General features: G+C 43.9%; 1 protein-coding gene across 1 annotated transcript in view; it reads left to right on the top strand.

Moving 5' to 3' along the window:
- HUWE1 (HECT, UBA and WWE domain containing E3 ubiquitin protein ligase 1) overlaps window positions 1-23,102 on the top strand; it is a 1,134,422-nt gene that overhangs the window by 540,788 nt on the left and 570,532 nt on the right. Inside the window, exon 32 of the mRNA XM_080273518.1 lies at window positions 16,890-17,041. Coding sequence (XP_080129644.1) covers window positions 16,890-17,041 — 152 coding nt within the window. The remainder of the gene's footprint in view (window positions 1-16,889; window positions 17,042-23,102) is intronic.

Genomic DNA, 23,102 nt, shown 5'->3' with positions numbered 1-23,102 from the left:
AAACTCACGTCGAGCGGTGACTCCACTGTAGCTGATGTGCTGGGCTGTGGCTCGGAGCATGAGGTCCTGTCTTGGGGAGGCAACGGAGTGGAACCAGGGCTTGGCACAGCGGGGGTCACGGGCCTGAAAAAACTGTCAATCGTTGACTGACGCAAGGACCGACGATTCTGGCGATTGATGATGCGCTGCCGGAAAGCACGCACTTCCTCCACGAGTCCCAAGGGCCCCATCTCCCTGTCGCAGTCCGGGTGTTCCAGGTATCTAGGACGAACTCTAGATGTTCCCGGAGTGCGCTCAGCTTGAGGATGGCTGGAGTAGTGTCCTGCTGGGCGGAGTCTGCATCATCATCGCCTTCGTCGTCGGAATCTTGAAGTTCGGTACTGACACCAGCAACCGAAGACGCGATCTCGATATCAGACAACGTCTGATACCCAGGATCGCCCTCGTCGTCGTCCAACCACTCACGAACATCGTCCACATCAACATCGTCGCCGTGCGTACGTAGCCGTGCATGGAAGTCATCCACGTCAAACCCTAGGAAATCGTACTCCACATCTGTTCCGAGAAGCAGACGAGACCAACCATTTTCAAGAGTTTTCACAGGGACTTCCTTCCATGCACTAGCCCAGTTGTACAGCGCAGACTTGATGTTGTAGCGGCGAAGGTTTTCCAAAGTCCGCTTGCCTCGAGTGTCACGTCCTTCCCTGCGCTCGTCCTCGTCCTCGAGAACCACCATCACCTCGTCCAGGAACTTGCGACGGTACAGGCGCTTTGTTGCCACGATCAGTCCTTGGTCCATTGGTTGAATGAGAGCAGTCGTATTAGGTAGCAGAAACATGCACCTAATATGGCCATTCTCAGCAACCAAGTCCTTGTCGCACGGGTGGGCAGGTGCATTGTCGAGGAGAAGGAGAGCCTTTACCTGGTCGCGAGGAATTCCCAGTGTCTTCGTCTGGTAATGTATGACCTCCTTGACGAAGTGATGGTGAAACCAGTCTTTGAAAATCACAGCTGTGAACCATGCATTCAAAGAATGGTACCATACGACAGGAAGGACATCCATCACCCCACGAAGGCACCGAGGCTGCTTTGCACGGCCAACAATAACGGGCTTAAGCCGGTGCATGCCGTTAGCATTGGCACAACACAATGCAGATATCCGTTCCTTAGAAAGCTTGCGGCCAGGTACACGCTTCTCCGTCTCCTCGGCTAGAGTGTTCGTTGGCACCGAGCGATAGAATAGGCCAGTTTCGTCAGCGTTATAGACTTGACCGAGAGTGAGGCCCTCCCTGTCGATCAAGCCTTTCACCTTGTGCCGAAACTCGTCCACTCCATCCTCGTTAGCGTCCAATGCTTCGCCATGTGCTTTACGGTTAGTAAGGCCATGTCGCAACTTGAACGCGAAGAGCCAACCCTCGGATGCCTTGAAGTCTAGGGCGTCGTGAAGCCTTGCAAACTTCTCAGCAGCAGCCTTCAGCTCCGTTCCACGTACCATCACACCAGCTGCACGTTGCTGTCGATACCAAATCAACGTGGAGCGGTTGATCTCTGCATACTTGGGGGTAAACATAACCTTTCTCTCCACGTTGCGTTTGCTTCTCGATGAGAAGTCAGCCGTGTACTGCATGAGCTTGTCTCGGGAACGCTTGATATCGAACAAAGTCGACCGGGCCAGGTTGAACTCGCGGAGAATGTGAGAGGAAGACCAACCCGCATCAACCTTCTCCAATATCTCCCGTTTCTTCTCCAGAGTCAACACCACTCTCTTCCTTTTCTCAGGAGGCGGGGCCATCATCACACACACTAAGAGTAGGGCAGAGAGCAGCAGGAGGCCTTGCAGCAAGTACGGCACCACCACAAAAGCGAGCACGTGGGCAGCCATGGCGAACAGCGCAGGTCTTGTCGCGGTGAGAGACAGGCGGGAAGTGGGGAGGATGCAGCGGCGCTCTATCGGACGTCGGAGGAATGACGAACCAAAACAATGCTCTCACGCGGCGCGCGCGGCAAGTTCAAATTACGGACGGCAAAAAATCGATTTTTTTCCCCCAATTTTTTTGAATTTTCGGACCATTTTGGGAATGTTTGATCCCAGGACGATAAGGTTCGGTTAGTGGGGATGTTCGGTTATTGGGCGTCCGGATATTAGAGTGATTACTGTATTTACATTTCCACGTGCACTGTTTTAGAGTCACCAGAAAGATCATAGTCACTGTCCATCATTATCGTTGATAAATTATCCAGTTTACGTTCCACAGCAGAGTCACTTAGCCCTTTACCCCTTCCCACACGAGGTTTAGTAGGGATAGAGGCCACAGGGCCCTTTGCATGGGGCTAAAAAGCGGCGGAATTGGACAGACGCGAATCTGACGTGGTTTCACCTTGAAAGATGACAGTAAACTGAATGCTGTGGCCTAGGAGCAGTGAAGGGCTGCCAATGTCAGCGTGGTGACATCTGCTAATTTATACTCTATGAAATGATTGGCCAGAAATCTAGACAATACATAATAAATTAGGTAGTTCCAGGTGAATATAAATATCACTTAGGCTTCTCCCTTCCTTATATATATTTTTATAATGAGAACAGGTCATTCGGCATATTTCAAGGGGAAATAAACAGGGAAAATCAGTGAACGAGTGCACGTGAGGTGTTGCCAGGTGATAATTAGCTCATTCCAGATGTATGGCAGTATCAATTACCTTTTCTCTTTCTTTTTTATATTATTTTGTGTAAGAATAGGACAAAGGGCACATTTCAGTGGATAAAATGAGTGGAAAAATCCGTCCAGCATTTGTGTAGCGCAGCGCAGCTGGTCAGGCAGGAGGAGAGGGTAATGGAGGGGAGGTAAGGAAGGGAGTCAAGGACAGGAGAAAAATGGCTAAATTGTCAACAGTGGATGGGAGTACAGGTGACATTAACAGAACTGAGTATACTTTGACACTGGTAGTACTGATAGATGATGCAAGCCACCACTTGAAAGCCCTGACAAATTCAAAATAACATAGAATCATGAAAGTGATGCCCCGCAGTATGATCCCTTGCTCCCGAGCGTCATGAAAGTGACGCCCCGCGGGTAAGGGGTTAAGGACCCTTACCCAGCCTAACTTTGAAAGCCACCTAAATTACTCCCTACCAGACATGCATAGCACCTATTTTAACCTATTTAAGACCCTATTCACACCAATAAGAGACATAAAACATGAAATAAATGAAATGGAACCAGAGAATGAGGAATTAGAAGTGGTTATGGAAAATATTTAGCAGTGCACAGGGTACTTAGAGCACATCTGTGGCCACCCTGTCAAAGGCTTTGGCAGTGGTGAAAATGCTCTTGAAGCACATACAGTAATCCAGTGTTGTGCTGCACTTACAGTAATTCTTTGCACTGTGAGTTATAATTGTTTAACACTGCACACTGTTAATTGCACCACGTCAGTTTCAACCACCAGTTTGCACTCCACAGTTAATCCTTTGCACTCTAAATTCTAATTTCTTAACACTGCACAACACTGTAAATTCCCGCGTGGTCTAGTGGCAAGGTATTGAAGTTTATTCACTGTTTATTCACAAAAATGACCACGTGCGGCATCCATTGCGATACTCATCTATTCGTGGTAGCCGTTAGGCGGTAACTGGTGGTGAGGGGGAAGCAGGGTTCCCAGATCACAACTAGGCCACATTACCAAACTCCTCAATTTTCATTACCAAATTTAACTTTTTGTTACCAAATTCGTAAAGCAAGCATTTATTTTTCACTAATTATACAGGTATATACAAGTGGAATATTAATCACTCTTCTTATAATTAACATGTTGATTATTTTCATGCTATGTAGGCTAGCAGATCAGAGAGAGCAGATAATCCACTATCTCCATCCTGTGTATCCTCATACATGTGAAAAATCCATTTGGTAATGCATTATTCTGATTCATTACCAAACAAATTTTTCATTATCAAATTGGCTCTGATTTGGTAGTGAAAAATACCAAATGACAACCCTGGGGGGGAGGAAGGAAGAGGTGAAGGGGCCGCGTGTGAACACTGCTGGCCTGTTTGGTGCCGCGCGGCAATTTCAAATTATGGATGGGAAAAAAAATTCGGATTTTGGGAGGATTTTTTTTCTATTTTTGGCCATTTTTGAGTTCCAAAGGTCCAGGCCCACAATGTCCAGTAAGTGGGGAGTCTGGATAGTGGGCTTCTGGATAGTATAGGGATTACTGTACTTCCCATGCCCTCATGGCGAATTGCACATGACCACTCTTCCTCTCCTTTGACAGTACCGCCACCAGCCCTAGATACTATCACTTTTGTATTATCTGCTACTGGGCCTTGGGAGCAGGCTGTGAAGCCTATACCCAGAGTCAGAGGGAGTGGGGGGATTACTCCTGCAGCCCATGTGTCTCAAGCCATCTCTTCACTTCACATTGTCTGCATCCCTCTCATTCTCTGCAATCAACACCAGATCATTGGCATATAACATCTCCCACAGGATTCTGTTTTTGAAGTCATGTGAGAGGGCTTCAGGTACCATAATAAACAAAAGTGGCTCAAGAATGACTCCTGATGCACACTAATTTTCATAGAAAACTTATCACTCAAATCTTCATTCACTCTTACTTGGGTGCAAGCACCCACATACATAGCCATAACCACCCTAACCAGCCACTCCTCAATCACATGCTTGTCCACTTCATCACCTCCCGTGGGGCTTTGTCAAAAACCTTCTCCAAGTCAACAAAAGCAAAGTACAGATCCCTTTTCTTTCCTATATATTTTTCCTGAAGCTGTCAGACAATGAATATGGTATCAGTTGCCCTTTTGCCTGGCATAAACCCAAACCATCTCATCAGTGTTAACTCTTTCTCTAATCATACCTTCTAGGTATCTCCATTACCTTCGTTATCTGGTCCAAAAGCTTTTTGCCTCTATAATTTCCTCACTCCAGAGCATCACCCTTCCTCTTGTACACATGTACTCTCACACTCTTCAGCCAATCATCTGGGACAACACATATATAATTGTATTAATCAGGTCAGTAACTAACCCCACTTCTATATCTCCTGAGGCCTTCAGCATTTCAGTAGCCAACCCAGACATACCTGCTGCCTTTCCCACCTACATCCTTATATTGCCCTTCTCACAGTGGCAGCATCAATCGAAGGCCAGGGGTCAAACATAGGATCTGGTGTCGCCAAACCTTCCCTGTTCCAGTCAAACTCTTCATTCAGTAACTGGTTATAATGCTCTCCCCAGGCATCTTTAATATCCTCACTGTTCACTCACTATCATTCCCATCATCATTCTTCACACTATGATATCCCTGTTTTCCCCTTTCATCTGATTTGCTTCCGTAACCCCTAAGCGCCGGGTGACGGCATAGGCCTCCGCAATAGAGGTGGACAGAGACCCCTGAGTGAAGGGAGGAGCTGCAAATGCAATCCCTCCACAGTTTGAAGTGGCCGCCATTTGATCACATCACCAAAGGGGAGGGAGAGACTCCCACCACTTGACGCAAACATACCTCAGTGTTCTTTGTGGCTTAGCCAGGTGCTGAGTGATGTTTTCTGAAACCTCTTTGTCCCATTCCGTTCCTGCCTCACCCAGACCCCTAGCCTCATCCACTCCTGCCAAGCCTCTGCCCAAGGATACTAGGAAAGGGCTCGGTGATAGTGCCATGGGGCATGCCTTGGATGCCACTGTGTCTAGTTTATCTAGTAATGGAGAAGGTATCACATTGAGAGCATATCCAAAGTCAGGGCTGCACATACACACACGAAGAATCCTTCTTCAGGTGCCAAAAGTTACTCATCTTCACATCCTGACTCATCGATGTTACCACCTGCAGACCTTGGGATGGTTTCATTCACTAGATGAACAGTTGGTGAGTAACATGGTCTTTAATTATTTTCCCGAAGGGTACGTGCACAAAGAAAACAGGTTTACCCGCACGGGCTACCGGCACCGACCAGCTCCAAGAATTAAACCATATAAACAAGTGTAGGTGTGCATGGAAGAAGCTTGGTCGAGTGTGTCGGAGCAGGCAGCCTGCTTCAACCTGCTTTCCGGATTCCTTGGACCATTCTTGCATGCTCAACCCGTGCAGGTAGACATGTACAGACTGGAGAGCAAGATGGACGTTGAGCTTCTGATTACCAAAGTATTTGAGCGACCACCATTGTGAGACAAAAGGAGTAAGCTTCATGCAAACAGAAATTTGGTTGATAAACTGTGGACTGAAATAAGCAAAGAATTAGATTTCAATTTATTTATAATAAGAAAGAATTAGATTAGATCGCAATTTATTTCATGTATTGCTGTTTTTTCCTTTTGAGCTTTGTACAGTATGAACACTGTCAAGCAACATGAAATCATCATCAGACAATGAGCCTGACATCTTCGCAGTACGCCTGGTGGATCACAACCGATGGTGTTTTTGTCCCTCTCCGCACGGGTTGGAGCTGGTTACCTGCGTCCTTTGTGACCACCTATCCCTGCAGGTAACCAGCGCGGGTCGGTGCTGGTAACCCTTGCACAGGCAACCTGCTTTCTTTGTGTATGCACCCTAAGTGCTTTGCTTTCCCAGACATGATGGTTTGAAAAAGGCTATTTTGGGAAATACTGCTGTAGGGAAAGTGCGGTCATGTCCAAAACATTCCTGGTGTCTAGGGGTTAAATATCATATTCTTCCTTTCCACACTATTTAGATTATCCAGTAAAAGTTATTGAGACTCAGATTTTGCCATGTAAATCTCTTTTCTAACCCTACGCTTGGCAGCCAAGTATTCCTCTTTGTTACCACTCTTTTTTGCATTCCCGGAAAAGTATTCTTTTCTCCTTAACTGCAGCTTCTACACCTTCATCCCACCACCAAGTTACTTTATGTCTTGGGGGGGGGGGGAGGCCTTGTCCATCCACACACTGAATTAGTAGCTCTCAGGAGATTGTTCATGAGAGCTCTGTAGTGTTCATTAACACTTGTGTCAACAGCTCCCTGTTCAGCCACCACCCTACTGATCTCATTATTGGAGGCTTCATTTACTGCATAGTTTTTCAATTTCCATATTTTCCTTTTAGGTGCATAGGTCCTTTTTTTTTTTTTTTTTTTTTTTTTTTTTTTTTTTTTTATCAGTCACTCCTTAAGCACCATGTCACATAGCAGTAACCTGCGTTGCTGCACACACTCCTTGCTCTCTATAACTTTATCATTCCCCACACCCCATAACTTTAACATCCCTCACTCACCTCCTATCAGTCCACCTGACCAGGAAATAAAGTACCTGATTGCTATTTCCCCCAGACTTGTATGTAATCAGTACACTGTACTTCCACTTTTCCTAAAGTGTTTGTTACACAAAGTCATGTTCATTGCCTCCCCAAACTCAAGTATTCTTTCTCCTTCCTCATTTCTTGCACCATATACACATCCCCCATGTACTCCTTCATATCCCTGTGCTGCTTCACCTGCTTAATCACTGAAGTACTCTCCGAAAACTACAATCTTATCATCTTCCATACCACTTACTACACATAATAAATCATCCCAGAATCTGGCCTTCTCTACCTCAGGAAGCCAGCCTTTGGAGCATACACATATATAAATGAAAACATTATCCCACTGAACAAAATTTTCATTACTGCTATCCTTTCACTCACTTTCAATACATTCATGACATATTCCACCCATTTCTCTCTAACCAACACACCCACACCACTATAAACAGCTGCCCTACCCTGCTAAAACATTTTGTATTGACAGTCCCTCCTGGCAGTCATTTTGGCTGATCTTCCACTATGCAGTTTCTAACTTCTTACATCCAACATCCACCCACCTCCTGCTCATCACCTCCACCACTTCCCTACCTCTCGAACTTACCACATTCCATGATGCCACTCCGATCCCCTTGGGTGATTTAAGTTTCCCAGGCTTGCCCTGATTTTCTTTTGTTCCCATAATTGATAAAGATAATGGGGAGAGGCAGACCACAGGTCCCACCCACCTGCACAGTCTCAGGTCCAGGCATGGGATCTGGGACCCATAGAGGGAGAGAGAATCATTGTCATCATCATTGACCCCCCTGCCCCGCCCCACCCCACCCCACCCCACCCACCCACCCATAGAGATGAGGTAGGTTCCAGAAACTAAGAAAAGAAAAAAAGATCTGGTAGGTCTGATAGCAGCTTGGCTAGTGAATGGGCCAGACACTCATTTGCTGATCATTGAATCCCTTGGAATCCTAATTCAGCCTTATAGCCATAACCTGCCACATACAGTAAAAGCTTGATTAACCGGAATGCATGGGGATTCTTCCATCCCAGATATGGAATTTTCTGGATAACCGAATGTTACTCTTAGAAATTATCTGGGAGGTCAAACAAATTAGATACAGTACAGGTAAGATACAATACACAAAAAAGACATTAAGAGAAATTGTACAGGACTGAACACAAACCAGCAAACATTACCAAAAATTATTTAAAGAAAAATTTAGCATATCCCTCTCGCACTTTTTCGACGCCACTTGTGTCCAACCACATCCAAGTACTGAGTGACAGTCTCTTGCCAGCCCACTTCACGCTCCCCACACTCCTCACTCAGCGATTCATGCAGTATCAGAAACTGATTTCAATCATTTCATTCCCCCACCCTTATTATAAATGTATTGTTTTGAAATTGGTTTATGTTATAAGTTAATGAATGATCTTCCTAATGAACGAAAAAAAAGAAATCTAAAAAAAAAAAAGGAATTTCCATAATGTATCATTTGCTTTTTTATTCATTGCTTGTTTACTCACAGACATATAAACATGTCGGTAATGATTACAGAATATTGTAGAACATTTATCTATGATCCATTTTGTAAAAAAGTGACACTTCTAGCTGTGCTAAAAAATTTTTTTATGGCATACAGAATAACTTTGTCGTTCGGTAATGTATTCATTTACTCACTGACATATACAGTACTCACATACTGTGTTTTTTTCACAACAATTTTTTGTTGTGAAAAAAATAGTGTGTGAGTACTGTATACATGTCAGTGAGTAAATGAATACTGAGCGATAAATTATGGTGTTTTATATCCTTTATTTACTTTTTTTTCATTCATTCGGAAGTTCATTTATTCATTTGTAACATACCAGTTTCATAACAATACAGTTAAAAATTTGGGCAGGGGAATGAAATTATTGGAATCATTTTTCAATACTGCACAAATCACTGAGTGAGGAATGTGGGGAGCATGAGGTCTGGGTGGGCGAGAGTGAAATGATTGGAAACAGTTCACTCAGAGCGGCCAGGAGTGATGAATGACTATTGTTATTCTGTATGCCATAAAAAATTTTTAGCATAGCCAGAAGTGTCTTTTTTTTCTAAATAGGTCACAGATAAATGTTCTACAATATTCTGTAATCATTGCCGAAATATTTATATATCTGTAAGTAAATGAGCATTGAATAAGTGAATGATACAATATGTTTTTTAAGGAAGATCAAATAACAAAGTTCGTTTTCGTTTTCGTTTTCGTTTCATAAGGCTCCAACATGCTTGCATGTGTCGGCCTTGGTCGCCTAATGGCGGCTCTTCACGCTGCACGATCCATTGCAGCCTCCCTGTTAAGTCCCTGAACCCTGAGGTCACACTTAATGACCTCGTCCCATGTCTTTCTCGATCTAGCCATCATAACCCCACCTCCAATATTAACACTTCTCACCTTCCTCATCCAATTATCATCCCCCATCCTCTCCACATGTCCAAACCATCTCAATCTACCTCTCCTCATCACAACACCAATACACTCCAGTCCCATCCTACCTCTTAACTCTTCCATCTTAAACTCAGCCCCTCCAGGCCTTGGACGCAGGGACGCACTGCACATCCACCTAATCATTGTCATTTCTGTACGTCTGAGCCGGCAAATATCTTCCTCCTTCACTGCCCAGGTCTCACTGCCATACAGCATTACACTCCTAACACATGCTGCATACAAAGACCCCTTAGCATGTAGAGAGAGTCTTCTCAATGTCAGGAGAGGCAAGAGCTCCCTGAACTTCTTCCAACCACTTCTCACCCTAGCCACAGAGCTAGCTCCAACCCCACCTCCAGCACACAACATGTCTCCCAAATAACAAAACTCTTCCACACACTCAAGAGATTCACCAGCAAGTTCAATCCTTTTACGTCTGACAATCTCCACCTGCTCACCCCGACATGCCGTACACATAAAATCAGCATTATCTTGCAGTCTACCTCTGATACCACTACATCTCTTATGCACCCATTTATCACACACACCACACAAGATGGAATTACTTCCTACGCCCTTGTGGCAAACTGCACATGGCCACTCTCCCTCGTCTTTGACAGTACCGCCACCAACCCTAGATATCATCACTTTTGTTTTATCTGCATCTACCCTTAAACCCATTTGCCCCATACCATCTCTCCACTTCCTAAACCTTTCCTCCGCATCCCTTACATTCTCTGCAATCAACACCAAATCATCAGCATACAACAACTCCCACGGGAGTCCGTTTCTAAAGTCACGTGAAAGGGCTTCAAGTACCATGATAAACAACACGGGACTCAAAACTGACCCCTGATGCACACCAACATTCACGGAACACTCATCACTCAAATCTCCATTCACTTTTACCTGGGTGTGAGCACCCACATACATAGCCATAATCACCCTAACCAGCCACTCCTCCAAGCCAAGCTTTCTCATTGCCCACTGCACCACCTCTCTAGGGACTCTGTCAAAGGCCTTTTCTAAATCAACAAAAACAAATTAAAGATCCCTTCTCCTACCAATATATTTTTCCTAAAGCTGTCGAACAATGAATATAGCATCAGTGGTCCCCCTACCTGGCATAAACCCAAACTGCATCTCATCAATATTCACTCTTTCTTTAATCATACCTTCTAAAACTCTCTCCATTACCTTCATTATTTGATCTAAAAGCTTTATACCTCTATAATTTCCTCTTTCCACGGCATCACCCTTCCCTTTATACACATTTACAATTACACTCTTCAGCCAATCATCTGGGACAACACACTCATAAATAATCCTATTTATCAGGTCAGTGACTAAACTCACCCCTGTATCGCCTGAGGCCATCAACATTTCGGCAGTCAACCCAGACACACCTGCTGCCTTCCCCACCCTCATCCTGCCTATTGCCTCACTCACAGTAGCAGTATCAATCAAAGGCTAAGGGCCAGACACTGGATCTGCTGGCTCCAAACCTTCCCTGTCCCAGTCAAACTCCTCATTCAACAACCGGTTATAATGCTCTCTCCATGCATCTTTAATATCCTCACTGTTCACCACTACCCTTCCTTCATCATTCTTCACACACTTCTCACCTATAATATCCCGATTATCCCTCTTCACCTGACCTGCCACCCTAAATATCATATTTTTCCTTTCCCCATGATTTAGGTTATCAAGTAAAAGTCTCTGTGACTCAGACTTTGCCCTGTATACCTCTCTTCTAGCCCTATGCTTGGCAGCCAAATATTCCTCTTTGTTACCACCCTTCTTCCATTCCCGGAAAAGCCTTCTTTTCTCCTTAACTGCAGCTTCTACACCCTCATCCCACCACCAACTTACTTTATGTCTTGGTGTCCTCTTGTCCAACCACATGTTACATCAGTAACGCTCAAGAAATTGTTCTTGAGGGCTCTGTACTGTTCATTAATGCCTCTGTCTACAGCTTCCTGTTCAGCCACCATTCTCCTCAACTCGCTATAGAAGGCATCCCTTACTACTTGGTTTTTCAGCTTTCATATTTTCCTCCTAGGTACATAAGTCCTCTTTTTCATCACTTGTTCTTTAACCCCTTAACCACGGGGCATCACTTTCGTGACGCTTGGGAGCAAGGGATCATACCGCGGGGCGTCACTTTCGTGATTCTGTGTTATTTTGAATTCACCCGGGCTTTCAAGTGGTGGCTTGTATCATCTGTCAGTACTGCCAATGTCCAACACTAGTCAGTACTCCTAATCTCATCTGTACTCCCATCCATTGTTGACAATTTAGCCATTTCTCCCCGTTCTTGACTCCCCTCCCTACACCCCCCTCCATTACCCTATCCTCTCGTCTGCCCGGCCGTGCTACGCTAAGTAAATCTTTCCTGGAATTTTTCACTGATTTCATCCATTGAAATAAGCCCTATGCCCTATTCTTATACCAAATAATATATACAAGAAAGAAATAAGGTAAGTGAGAGTGCCATACACCTAGAATTTGCTAATTATCACCTGACAACACCTCAAGTGCACTCGTTTGCTAATTTTCGCTGTTTATTTCCCCTTGAAATATGCTGTATCATCTTTTTTCTTAATAAAAATATATAAAAGAAAGGAAGAGAGAAGCCTAAGTGATATTTACTTTCACCTGGAACTACCTAATTATTGCAGGCCACCACACTGTATTCTACGCTAAGTAAATCTTCCCTGGAATTTTCCACTGATTTCATCCATTGAAATAAGCCCTATGCCTAATTCTTATACCAAATAATATATACAAAAAAGAAATAAGGTAAGTGATAGTGCCATACACCTGGAATTGGGTAATTATCGCCTGACAACACCTCATGTGCACTCGTTCGCTAATTTTCGCTGTTTATTTCCCCTTGAAATATGCCGTATAATCTATTTTCGTAATAAATATACATATAAGGAGGGAAGGGAGAAGCCTAAGTGATATTTATATTCACCTGGAACTACCTAATTTATAATGTATTGTCTAGATTTCCTGCCAATAATTTCTATCTATCTATCTATTAGCTGCTGTCAAGAGGCTAACGTTGGCAGTAATGCATTTCCCTAGGTAGGCCACCACCCCGGCCCACCCTTATCAGTTCACTCTCATCTTCCAATGTGAAGGTACGACTGTTTGCTCCTGCTAACTTCAGGAACTTTTCACCCCCATCCAAAGGGCCCTGTGACCTTTACCCCCTACTAAACCTCGTGTGGAAAGAGATAAAGGGCTGACAACTGATAAAAGAGTGACTACGATCTTTCTATTGAGTAAAACAGTGCAAGTGGAATTGTAAATAATGTGTAAATATTGTGTAAACAGCAAGTGAAAGTAATGAATGTAATTATACGTGAACAGTGGAAAATAGTTTTATAAGTTATTTCAAGTGACAGTGCATAACACAGTGTAAATAAAATAGAAATGTAAATAACAAAAATAAAATAGAGAACGTAAATAGAAATGTAAATGAGTAGTATTATAAGAATACGAGTATATACCCTAGGAGTAATGAAAGTGAAAGTTTCACTCTAGCATGTATGAATACTATGAGTTATGAGAGTGAAGGTGAAAGTGACATTCACTCTCAATGCTAGTACAGGGCGAGAAAGTGAATGCTACGTATTTTACTGAAAGAAATTGAATCCCTACTGTGACAATAAACCAGTACTACTGAAGGAAACTTATGGATAAAGACTGTAGATATATATAAGTGTTATATAGTAATAGAAATATAAAGTGTGAGGGGTTTTATGAATAATAAATGACAGAATACCAACAGTGAACTAGCGGAAGTGGGCAGGTCATACGCGCTCGTAATTTTCGTCGCTTTCACAGTGGTTTTTATTTGGAGTATGGATCCCAAACTACTTGATAGTCATAGAGTAGTGTTTATAGTGTTAATATCTGGCTGTGGTAATCATATTACGGGTTGTCGGGAAGTGTAAATTGGAGACTTCGTTACCCAACTTCAGAGGTCTCCACAAGTCCTACGGTAATCGACGAAGGCTCAACAAACATCCTAGGAGAAAGCTGAAGGTATGTGCCATATGCATATGAAATTTTAATATTCTAGGACTAATAACTGATTTTTGGCAAATATTTTTTGAGAGTCTGTTGGAGCTTGAATAACCCCGCAGAACACGCAAAACATTGGGAAACATGCCCACGTTGTAAGGGTTAAGCACCATATCACAAATCAATAGTTTGTGCTGCTGCACACACTCCTCACTTCCTATAACTTTAACATCCCTCACTAACCTTCTTTCGGCCCTCCTAACCAGAAAATAATCTATCTGACTGCTATTTCCCCCAGACTCATACATAATTAACTTACTGTCTCTTTTCCTAAAATATGTGTTGCACACAATCAGGTCCATTACCTCCCCAAACTCGAGTATCCTTTCCCCTTCTGCATTCCTTAGACCATACGCACATCCTCCATGCACTCCTTCATAACCTTGTGCTGCTTCATCTACATGACCATTTAAGACCCCTCCCTAAATCAGTATCTCATCATCCCGCATACCACCCACTACATGTATTAAATCATCCCAAAATCTATCTTTCTCTGCTTCATCCAATCCTGCCTGTGGAGCATTTGCCGATATAATCGCAGCTATCTTTCTTCCCAACAGAATTTTCACTACCAATATCCTATCGCTTACTCTCAAAACATTCATAACATATTCCACCCATTTCTTAGCAACCATCACACTAACACCTCCATATCCATCTGTCCCCCCCTGCCAAAACAACTTATAGCAACAGTCCTTCCCAACAATCTTTCTGGCTGATCCACCCCTGTACCGGACTTCCTTCAAACACGTCACATCCACCCACCTCCTACTGAATGCCTCAACGACTTCCCCTGCTCTTCCCCTCAAACTTCCCACATTCCATGAACCCACTGTCATCCCCATGGGTGATTTACTGTCCTCAGGCTTGCTTTGAAACATATTTTGTTTTGTCATCTTCAGTGTTAATAAAGGGGGACAGACATAGCACAGGTCCCACTCACTGCACAGTCCCAGGTCCAGGCAATGGATCTGGGACCCCTAGCCCACCAGCTTACCAGTGGTTGTGGTAGTGGCCTCGGAGCACCCTGCCAGGACAGCTGCAGGGACACCCTCCAAGCGCACCTTGACACTGCAACTATCCCACCATTATACACCCACTGATAGGGTAGCCTCCTGGGGCGCTACTCCCAGGTTCGGGCCCCTCTCTATTGGGCGGAAGCGGCAGCCTGGGAACCGCAATGCCCTGTACCCTCTAGCACAGGCCCGAGCCCCATCTCGCCCTGGACCCACGATCTATGCTGGCGGAACGCCTGCCACGCTTCCCCTCAGAAGTCTGCCACTAGGTAGCGGGGGCAAAGTTTTCTGGCTGCATGCCCCTGCTGGCGCCAATCCCTGTAACGTAGTGGGATACGTTGTGTGAAATGTAAAGTGCATGTGGTGTAGTGCATAGATAGAGGAAATGTTTGGGAGAGTATGCTGGTCTTCTCTCCATGTTACTGTCACACTGAAAAGGTCAACAAAGGGGGATGGTTAGATAGCTAGTGAAACAGGAGCTCCAGCTCTCCCTATCACCAGCACTCCCATTCCCCTAGGGAGTACTACCCTGTTTGGCCCGTGCTACGGCCTCCTCCTACATTGTGAAAAAAATACAGCAGATTATGTGGTTGGACTCAGCCTATGTCGAAAGAGTGTGAGCAGTGATTTCACTTGGACGAATCCTGAGTCAAAAGAGTGCGAGTGGTTGGATTTCACTTCAGTGAATCCTGCTTTGAAAGAGTGTGAGCAGTTCGATTCTTCACCTGGCCCCCGAGTATGAAAAGGTTAAATTACGGGTCAAAATAATTTTGAAAACTTGGCTGCATACATTACTTTATCCTGTACTGTACTGTACAAAACTAATCTAGCATTAGAGGGGGATCATCAGAATCATGAGATGAGGATTCAGACAGTGAAATATTTTTGATATCCGGAATATTTTCGACCCCATGCCGGATCGAATTTGCGTTCCGGTTATACGGATGTGCGAATAAATCGGATGCCGGTTAATTGAGGTTTTACTGTACAGTATATGAAAAAGCATGTGCTGATGGTTATGCCCACTTGGAGCTAGGATTCTAAAGGCATGGAGATGATATGATCCATTCTACTGTTCATGAAGTTTATTGTTCTCCTACTTTTATTTTTTCCCATTGTTTCAAGCTTTGCCTCACCTCATCATCAGTTGGGAATAAGGGTAAGGATGGTGATTGATGATTTGGTGATAGTACCAGATCTAGAGTTTTTCACAGTGAGGGGCATATTTTGATGCTGACAGTATGAAAGCTGGTGATATATGGTGGTTGTATCAATATTTAGCCATATTGAATAGATTTTAACCATTTCTATAATTATGTTTTATATGTAACAGTGAAAATGTTATTGCCTTGATCTGACAGCTCTGTCAGAAGCACTAACCATCACACCTTTTTTTAAGTGCAGTGCTTACTAAGGTATAGTATTTGTTTAAGGAAAGAAACTTGAATCCGTTGGCAGCGTGTGAAGTACAGTATGTACAGTATTGTGGAAAATATATTCCTGTGGGGTGGAAGCAGTACTTGATTGCTTGAGTGATGAATGTGGATGTGGCTTATTTCACAGGACACTTGATGGTTGAACTTTGTTGCATTCCTCCTCCTCTGTTTGGATCTTCACCACCCATTTTATTGAAGAAATTGGATTTGGATGATGAATGAATGATTGACTCTGGGTGACTGGTCCACTTCACCTGGCACTGTGTTGACAGATTTTAAAATTTTATGCCTTAATGATCTGTCTGTCTAGCCATTGCCAGATGCCTCATACCCATAAAGGGTGGCCACAAACAAATGCTGTTATTTCTGTGTATTAATACCACCTATCTCATTTATTAATGGGAAGTTAGTACGGGTGACAGAGGTTTGAACTCAAGATATGTAAAGAATATATTCATCAAGGTGGTTTTGTATTTTGTTTTCTTATACCTCTAGTTTCAACCGATCCCATTTTTAATGGGAAGTATCTTTAGGATGTTGATAATGATGGTGATGGTGGTGATTACTGTGATTGTGATGATTATGATGATAATGTTGGCAGGTTAAAGCAGCCCTTGCACGTGCCACTGTCTTGATGGAGAGTTTAGAGAAGCATGGAAGGATTCAGGCACTAGTGGGACTAATCTGCACCATGATGGAAGCCTGCCCTGCCAACCAACCTCCTATCGTCTGCTACAAACAGAACATACATGGGTAAGTTGGTAAAATTGACCATATCAGTATGAGAGCTCATTCTTAAGGCATATCAAATCATATGGGGGTTGCAAGAATCATTTAATATACATAATCATACTAAAAGGCAGATCTGGGCACCTCGTGCAAATCCGCAAACTCAAACCATTACCATCCACAACTGCAAATCTGCAAACTTCTTGAAATTTCCAGTTCTGCAATTGCAAATGTGAACCATTTGTATCCTTTTTGGAACCATTTGTATCCCTTTATTCTGGATACTATTAGAGGATTTCATTAAGTTTAGGATGATATTTTTTGTAATCAAGGGGTTGAAAATCATCTCTAGTTGCTCATCCACCACAATTATATCTTTATTTACTCTATTCTGACTAACAGTAGGTGACTTTATGAAATTTGGAAGTTGTCTGTAGTCCTCAGTGGGATATAAAAAATTATCTATTTATCTGTCTATTGCCAGACGCCTCAATCTCGTTCGGGGTGGCCACAAACAAATCGCCTCCACGTCGCCCTGTCCCCCACCATTTCACCGTCCCGCTCCCAGCTCCCCCCCCCCCCCCCTTCACTCATATACCTCTCCATCTCATCCTCGGCCTCCCCCTCCCTCTTCCCCCCTCCACCTCACTCACATACACTCTCTTCGTCAGTCTTTCACCCTTCATCCTCTCCACATGGCCAGACCACCTCAGTGTATTCCTCCTAACGCTTCCTATCACATCCACACCACAATGCTCATTTATATCCTCATTTGTCAGCCTGTCTCTCCCTGTGACTCCACAGGCTCCTCTTAAATAACTCATTTCCACTGCTCTCACTCTTGACTTGTGTCCTTCCAGCAACATCCAAGCTTCACTTCCATACGTTAGACTTGGTATCACAATACTGTCATGTACAGTACCCTAGCGTCCAACACGGTAATATTGTCATGCATGGGTCCTGTGTTGGACCAAAATTGTGTTGGACAAACAACAGGGCTTATGGGGAAAAATGAATTATGTCAGCAACCCTAGGAAAAGTCACCCTAAATACCCACCATATACCTTTACATGTATTGGTACTACTGTAATTATAATAAATGGTGCTGTACTATGAATAATAACTAACCTTTTAGGATAGTGTTGGTGGGCTTGCTGGGAATGGAAGGTGGTATCCAAGGCTGTAGGTAGTCCTACTGGGTCCCCGGAGGATGGCTGCTGGCATCACTAGCAGGTAATGGCTGCTGCTCATCCTCAACCTCCCTCATAAATCCTGTGAAATCACACTCAGATTCACTATCCTCATCCACATCCATGGAAGGTCCTGTGCTCTGCCTGTCCTAGCACTCCGTAAGCCTTCAATGCTGCCAGGATCTTGTCTTGGTTTTTTATTATGGTCCTCACGCTGGCTTCATTCACGTTGTAGGCCTTGGCGATGTCCACTTTCCTCTCCCTTTTCTTCTTCTTCTCGATGATTTCTAGCTTGGTGGCCTGAGGGAGATGCCGCCGCTTCTTGGGGTTCTCAGAAGGCTTCCTAGGTAACGTGAGCAGGATAAAATGCAGTAGCAAGGGCAGAAAATGCAACGAGAAAAAAGCACCTTCCAATGCGAATTATGTGACTGAGTGGCACTGTGGTGGGAGAAATTTAAACAAAACATCACGTGAGAGCAGAAGCATTTTTGATTGGTCGACATCACGATCACATCATGATAGCGGGTGGAGGAGGCAACTTGATCAGAAGATTTGATTGGCTGTCAGCATCACAGGAACGTCCAGTATGACCGTTTTGGACCAGGGGTGATCGTGCTAGAGGCGAACTCTGCTGATTTCGCCCACTTCTCAGAGCTCCGTGCGTGTTATGCTAATGCACCCATGTTACAGTAATTAAATTGTATTAAATCATACTAATTTTTTGCTCTCCATGCTGGACGTGAATCGTGGTGGACAAACGCGTGTTGGAAGCGAAGGTACTGTAGTAACTTTTTCACTTCCATGCTCACTTCCCTGCTTCTTATCACTGCTTTCAAGGAACCAGCAACCTTTCTTCCCTGCTGTACCCTTTCAAGCACTTCACCCTTCAAACCTCCATCCATACTCATCACACTACCCAAGTACTTAAATGTACTCACATTTTCCAATTCCTCACCATCCAACCTCGCTGTACATTCACTGACTTCGCCTCTCTCAAAGACCATCACTTTACTCTACCCTACATTCACCTTATGATTCCGTTTCTTACACTCCCAAACTCATCCACCAAACCTTGCAGTTCTCCTTCATCTTCACTCAACAACACAGTATTATCTGCAAACATTACAGGGAGTTTCCAGACGCTACCCTCTCTCACCAGGGCCACTTCAACATCCACTACCCTACCTTGTACCTCTTTTATTACCCCATCCATGTGCAGATTGAACAACCATGGAGACATGACACATCCCTGTTTCATCCCAACCTTCAAAGAGAAAAATTCACTTAGTTCACCATCCACACGCACTGCAGCCTTAGCACTGTCATACATACTCTTCACAGCATTCAACAACTTCCCATCTACTCCTTATATTCTTAATACTTTCCACAATCTTTGTCTATCCACCCTGTCATATGCTTTCTCCAAATCCGTGAAAGCCGCATACAACTTCTTTTCCTTCTCTAGAAACTTTTCCACTCAAGATCTAAGAATGAATGTCTGATCTGTACAACCTCTTCCCTTCCTAAAGCCTCCCTGTTCTTCTTCAACTAATTCCTCTGTTCTTTCTCTAACTCTGTCAATAAGTATCCTACCATACACCTTTCCTGTTTTACTAAGAAGACAGATGCCCCTATGATTACCACACACTTCTTTTTCCCCTTTTCCTTTGTACAAGGGGATAATTATACCTGACTTCCAATCTTCCAGGACTCTACCTTCCTCCCAGACCAATCTGCACATTTTCCACATCCATTCTGCTACTATCTCTCCCCCATACTTCAGCATTTCACCACACACTCCATCAATTCCTGGGGCTTTCCCCAATTTAACTTTCTTCATTGCTTCCACAACTTCTGTCCTACTGATTTCTTCCTGTCTCCTCACCTCCCTCCTTCTCCCAGCCATTTATACTTGCATTACTTCCATTCTCTATGTTCAGTAATTCCTTAAAGTGTTCTCTCCATCTGCTCACATTTTCTCCTTTCTCCACTTGTAATCTACCATTTTTATCTTTCACTCCCCTGCTAACTTCACTTCTACCCTGCCTTACTCATTTCACCTCTTTCCAGAACATTTTCTTATAGTCCCTCCACTTTACACTCAAGTTCCTTCCAAATTCCTCATCCACTCTCTTCTTACTCTCTCTTACTAATCTTTTCACCTCTCTCTTTCTACATATAACTCTTCCTTCCGCCTCTCAACTTCTTCGACACCCCTGTTTCTCATCCATTCATTGTATGCTTTCTTCTTTTGTGCCACAGCTTGTCTCACCTCTTCATTCCACCACGCTGTTCCTTGCACACCCCTCCGTCTTTTCTTCATCCCACACACCACATCACATGTTGCACATATTTCTTCTGTAAATATCCTGCACACACCTTCCACGTCCCCCATCTGCTCCAATTCATATTTGCCCAGTCATTCCTCCACTTCTCTCTTATACTTTGCCTTTTTCTCATCCTCTTAAGCTTTCCACTCTCCTTACAAATACTCCTTCTTCCTGTCCTTCCCTTCTATTCCTCCATCCTAATTGGACCTTGATTCTGGCCACCACCAAATAGTGGTCAGAAAGTCCACTCCCCCAATCTCTATAAGCTCTTGCATCCATTATACATTTTTGCATCCTTTCATCCACACACACTTAATCAATCATTGCCTTCCTTTCATTCAGTTCACCACCCACCCTTCTCATCACTCGCCATGTATACCTGTGGATCATTTTGTGCCTGAAGTGGGTATTGGCTATCACCAGCCTCCTCCCAGCACAAATGTCCACTAATGCACTGCCATTCTCATTTATCTGAGCAGGCACACCCCACTCACCAACTATTCCATCCACTTTCACATTCCCTACTTTACCATTCATATCACCGATCAAAAACACTGTCTCATTCCTTCTAAACTTTTCCATGCACACCTCCACCTCCACATTTGTCCAGAACTCTTCTCTCACTCTACTTGCACGATCTTGCGTTGAAGCATACACTCACACAATCCCCCACATTTGTATTCCAATTTTCAATCTTACCCACACAATCCATAACCCAACTGATCCATACTGTCTTATGCTCTTCTTCCATCTTTTACTCACAACTATACATACTCCTTCTTTTGCCGTCTCATTCTCACCTACTCCTGCACATATACCCCATCCATACTCCCATTCTCTCATGCTCTCACCTCTCCATTTCATTTTAGTTATTCCACATACATCAACTTTCGCACCCTCAAGCACCTGGACAATCTCTCTCTCTCTTTCACCTCATCATTTGCTCCCCTTACATTCCACGTTCCGATTACCAAGTCCTTTGTCCGGTCCTTGGTCATCATCTTTTGGTCAGTCCTTGTCCGAGGCTTATTGTTTGTCTTTTTAGTTTGTTGTTTTCCGGGGAGGGGCACTAACGCTCCGCCAATCCTTTTAGTCTTCTTTTATGACAAGCAGGGATACTGGGGGAGTATTCTTGAAAAAAAAACCCCTACCCCCGGGGTAGAAATTATAGAAAAAGTGAAATATATACAGTATATTTTAAATTATATTATACAGTAATCTATTTAATATCCGGACGCCCAGTAACTGGACACCCCAATGTCTGGACATTTTGGGCCCAGGCCTTCGAAACCCCAAAATGCCCAAAAAACGTAAAAAACAAACAAACAAAAAAATTGGATTTTTTTTTCAACTGTAATTTGAACTTGACGCATGGCACCAACCAGCTGTGTTTACACACGGCCCCTTGTTTCCTTCCCTCCCCAGTTACCACGTAACTGCCATCCTGGCCAGACGCTCATTGCAATGAATGCCGCACGTGCTCGTTTTTGTGAATAAACAGTGAATAAACTGCAGTACCTCACCACTGGACCACATGGGAATTTACAGTGTTGTGCAGTGTTAAGAAATTAGAGTTTAGAATGCAAAGAATTAAGTGCAGAGTGCAAACTGGCAGTTGCAACTGACAGGGCGCAAGTAAGAACAGAATGTGCAGTGTTAAACAGTTATAATTCACCGTGCAAAGGATTAAGTGCAGCATAACACTGGATTACTGTACGTGCTAAAAGAGCATTTTCACAACTGCAGGAGCCTTAGAGGAGGTGGGTTAGTCTTCATAATGGCCACGGGTATGTTGTAAGTACCCTGTACACTGCTCAGTATTTTCCATACTCACTTGTAATTCCTCATTCTCTGGTTCCTTTTCATTTATTTCATGCTTTCAGTTTGTTATTTGTTTGAATAGGGTCTTAAATAGGTGCTATGTATATCCGGTAGGGAGTTATGTAGGTGGTTTTCTGAGTTAGGCTGGGTTAGGGTCCACAAGTACCAGTCCAGGAGGCAGGGTCCCAGTATCCGGATGATCCCACTTCCTGGGCACGCCTTTGGCTGTATTACATCGGATATTGGAGAGATTACTATACAGTCGTGCGCTGTTAAACGTCCAGTCTCACAACGTCCATTCACTTTTACGTCCGGGGACCCATAAGAATATTGTAGGGGAAAAAAGTAAATCCCAAGAACGTTCGTTCGTTTCATTCGTTTCATTTTTTAAGGCTCCAACATGCTTGCATGCGTCGGCCTTGGTCACCTAATGGCGGCTTTCCACACTGCATGATCCATTGCAGCCTCCCTTTCAGTCACTTAACCCTGAGGGCACACTTAATGACCTCGTCCCATTTCTTTCTCGGTCTACCCCTCTTAACCCCACCCCCAATATTAGCACGTCTCACCTTCCTCACTCAATTATCATCCCCATTCTCTCCACATGTCCAAACCATCTCAATCTACCTCTCCTCATCACAACATCAATACACTCCAGTCCCATCCTACCTCTCAACTCTTCCATCTTAAACCCAGCCCCCCTGGACCTTGCACACAGGGGCGCACTACACATCCACCTAATCA

The sequence above is a fragment of the Coenobita brevimanus genome, chromosome 55, assembly GCF_032717465.1.
Source record: "Coenobita brevimanus isolate Jiangsu-jjx chromosome 55, ASM3271746v2, whole genome shotgun sequence".
NCBI lineage: Eukaryota > Metazoa > Arthropoda > Malacostraca > Decapoda > Coenobitidae > Coenobita > Coenobita brevimanus.
Note: the sequence above shows the minus strand (reverse complement) of the source record. Positions and strands in the feature narration are given on the sequence as shown.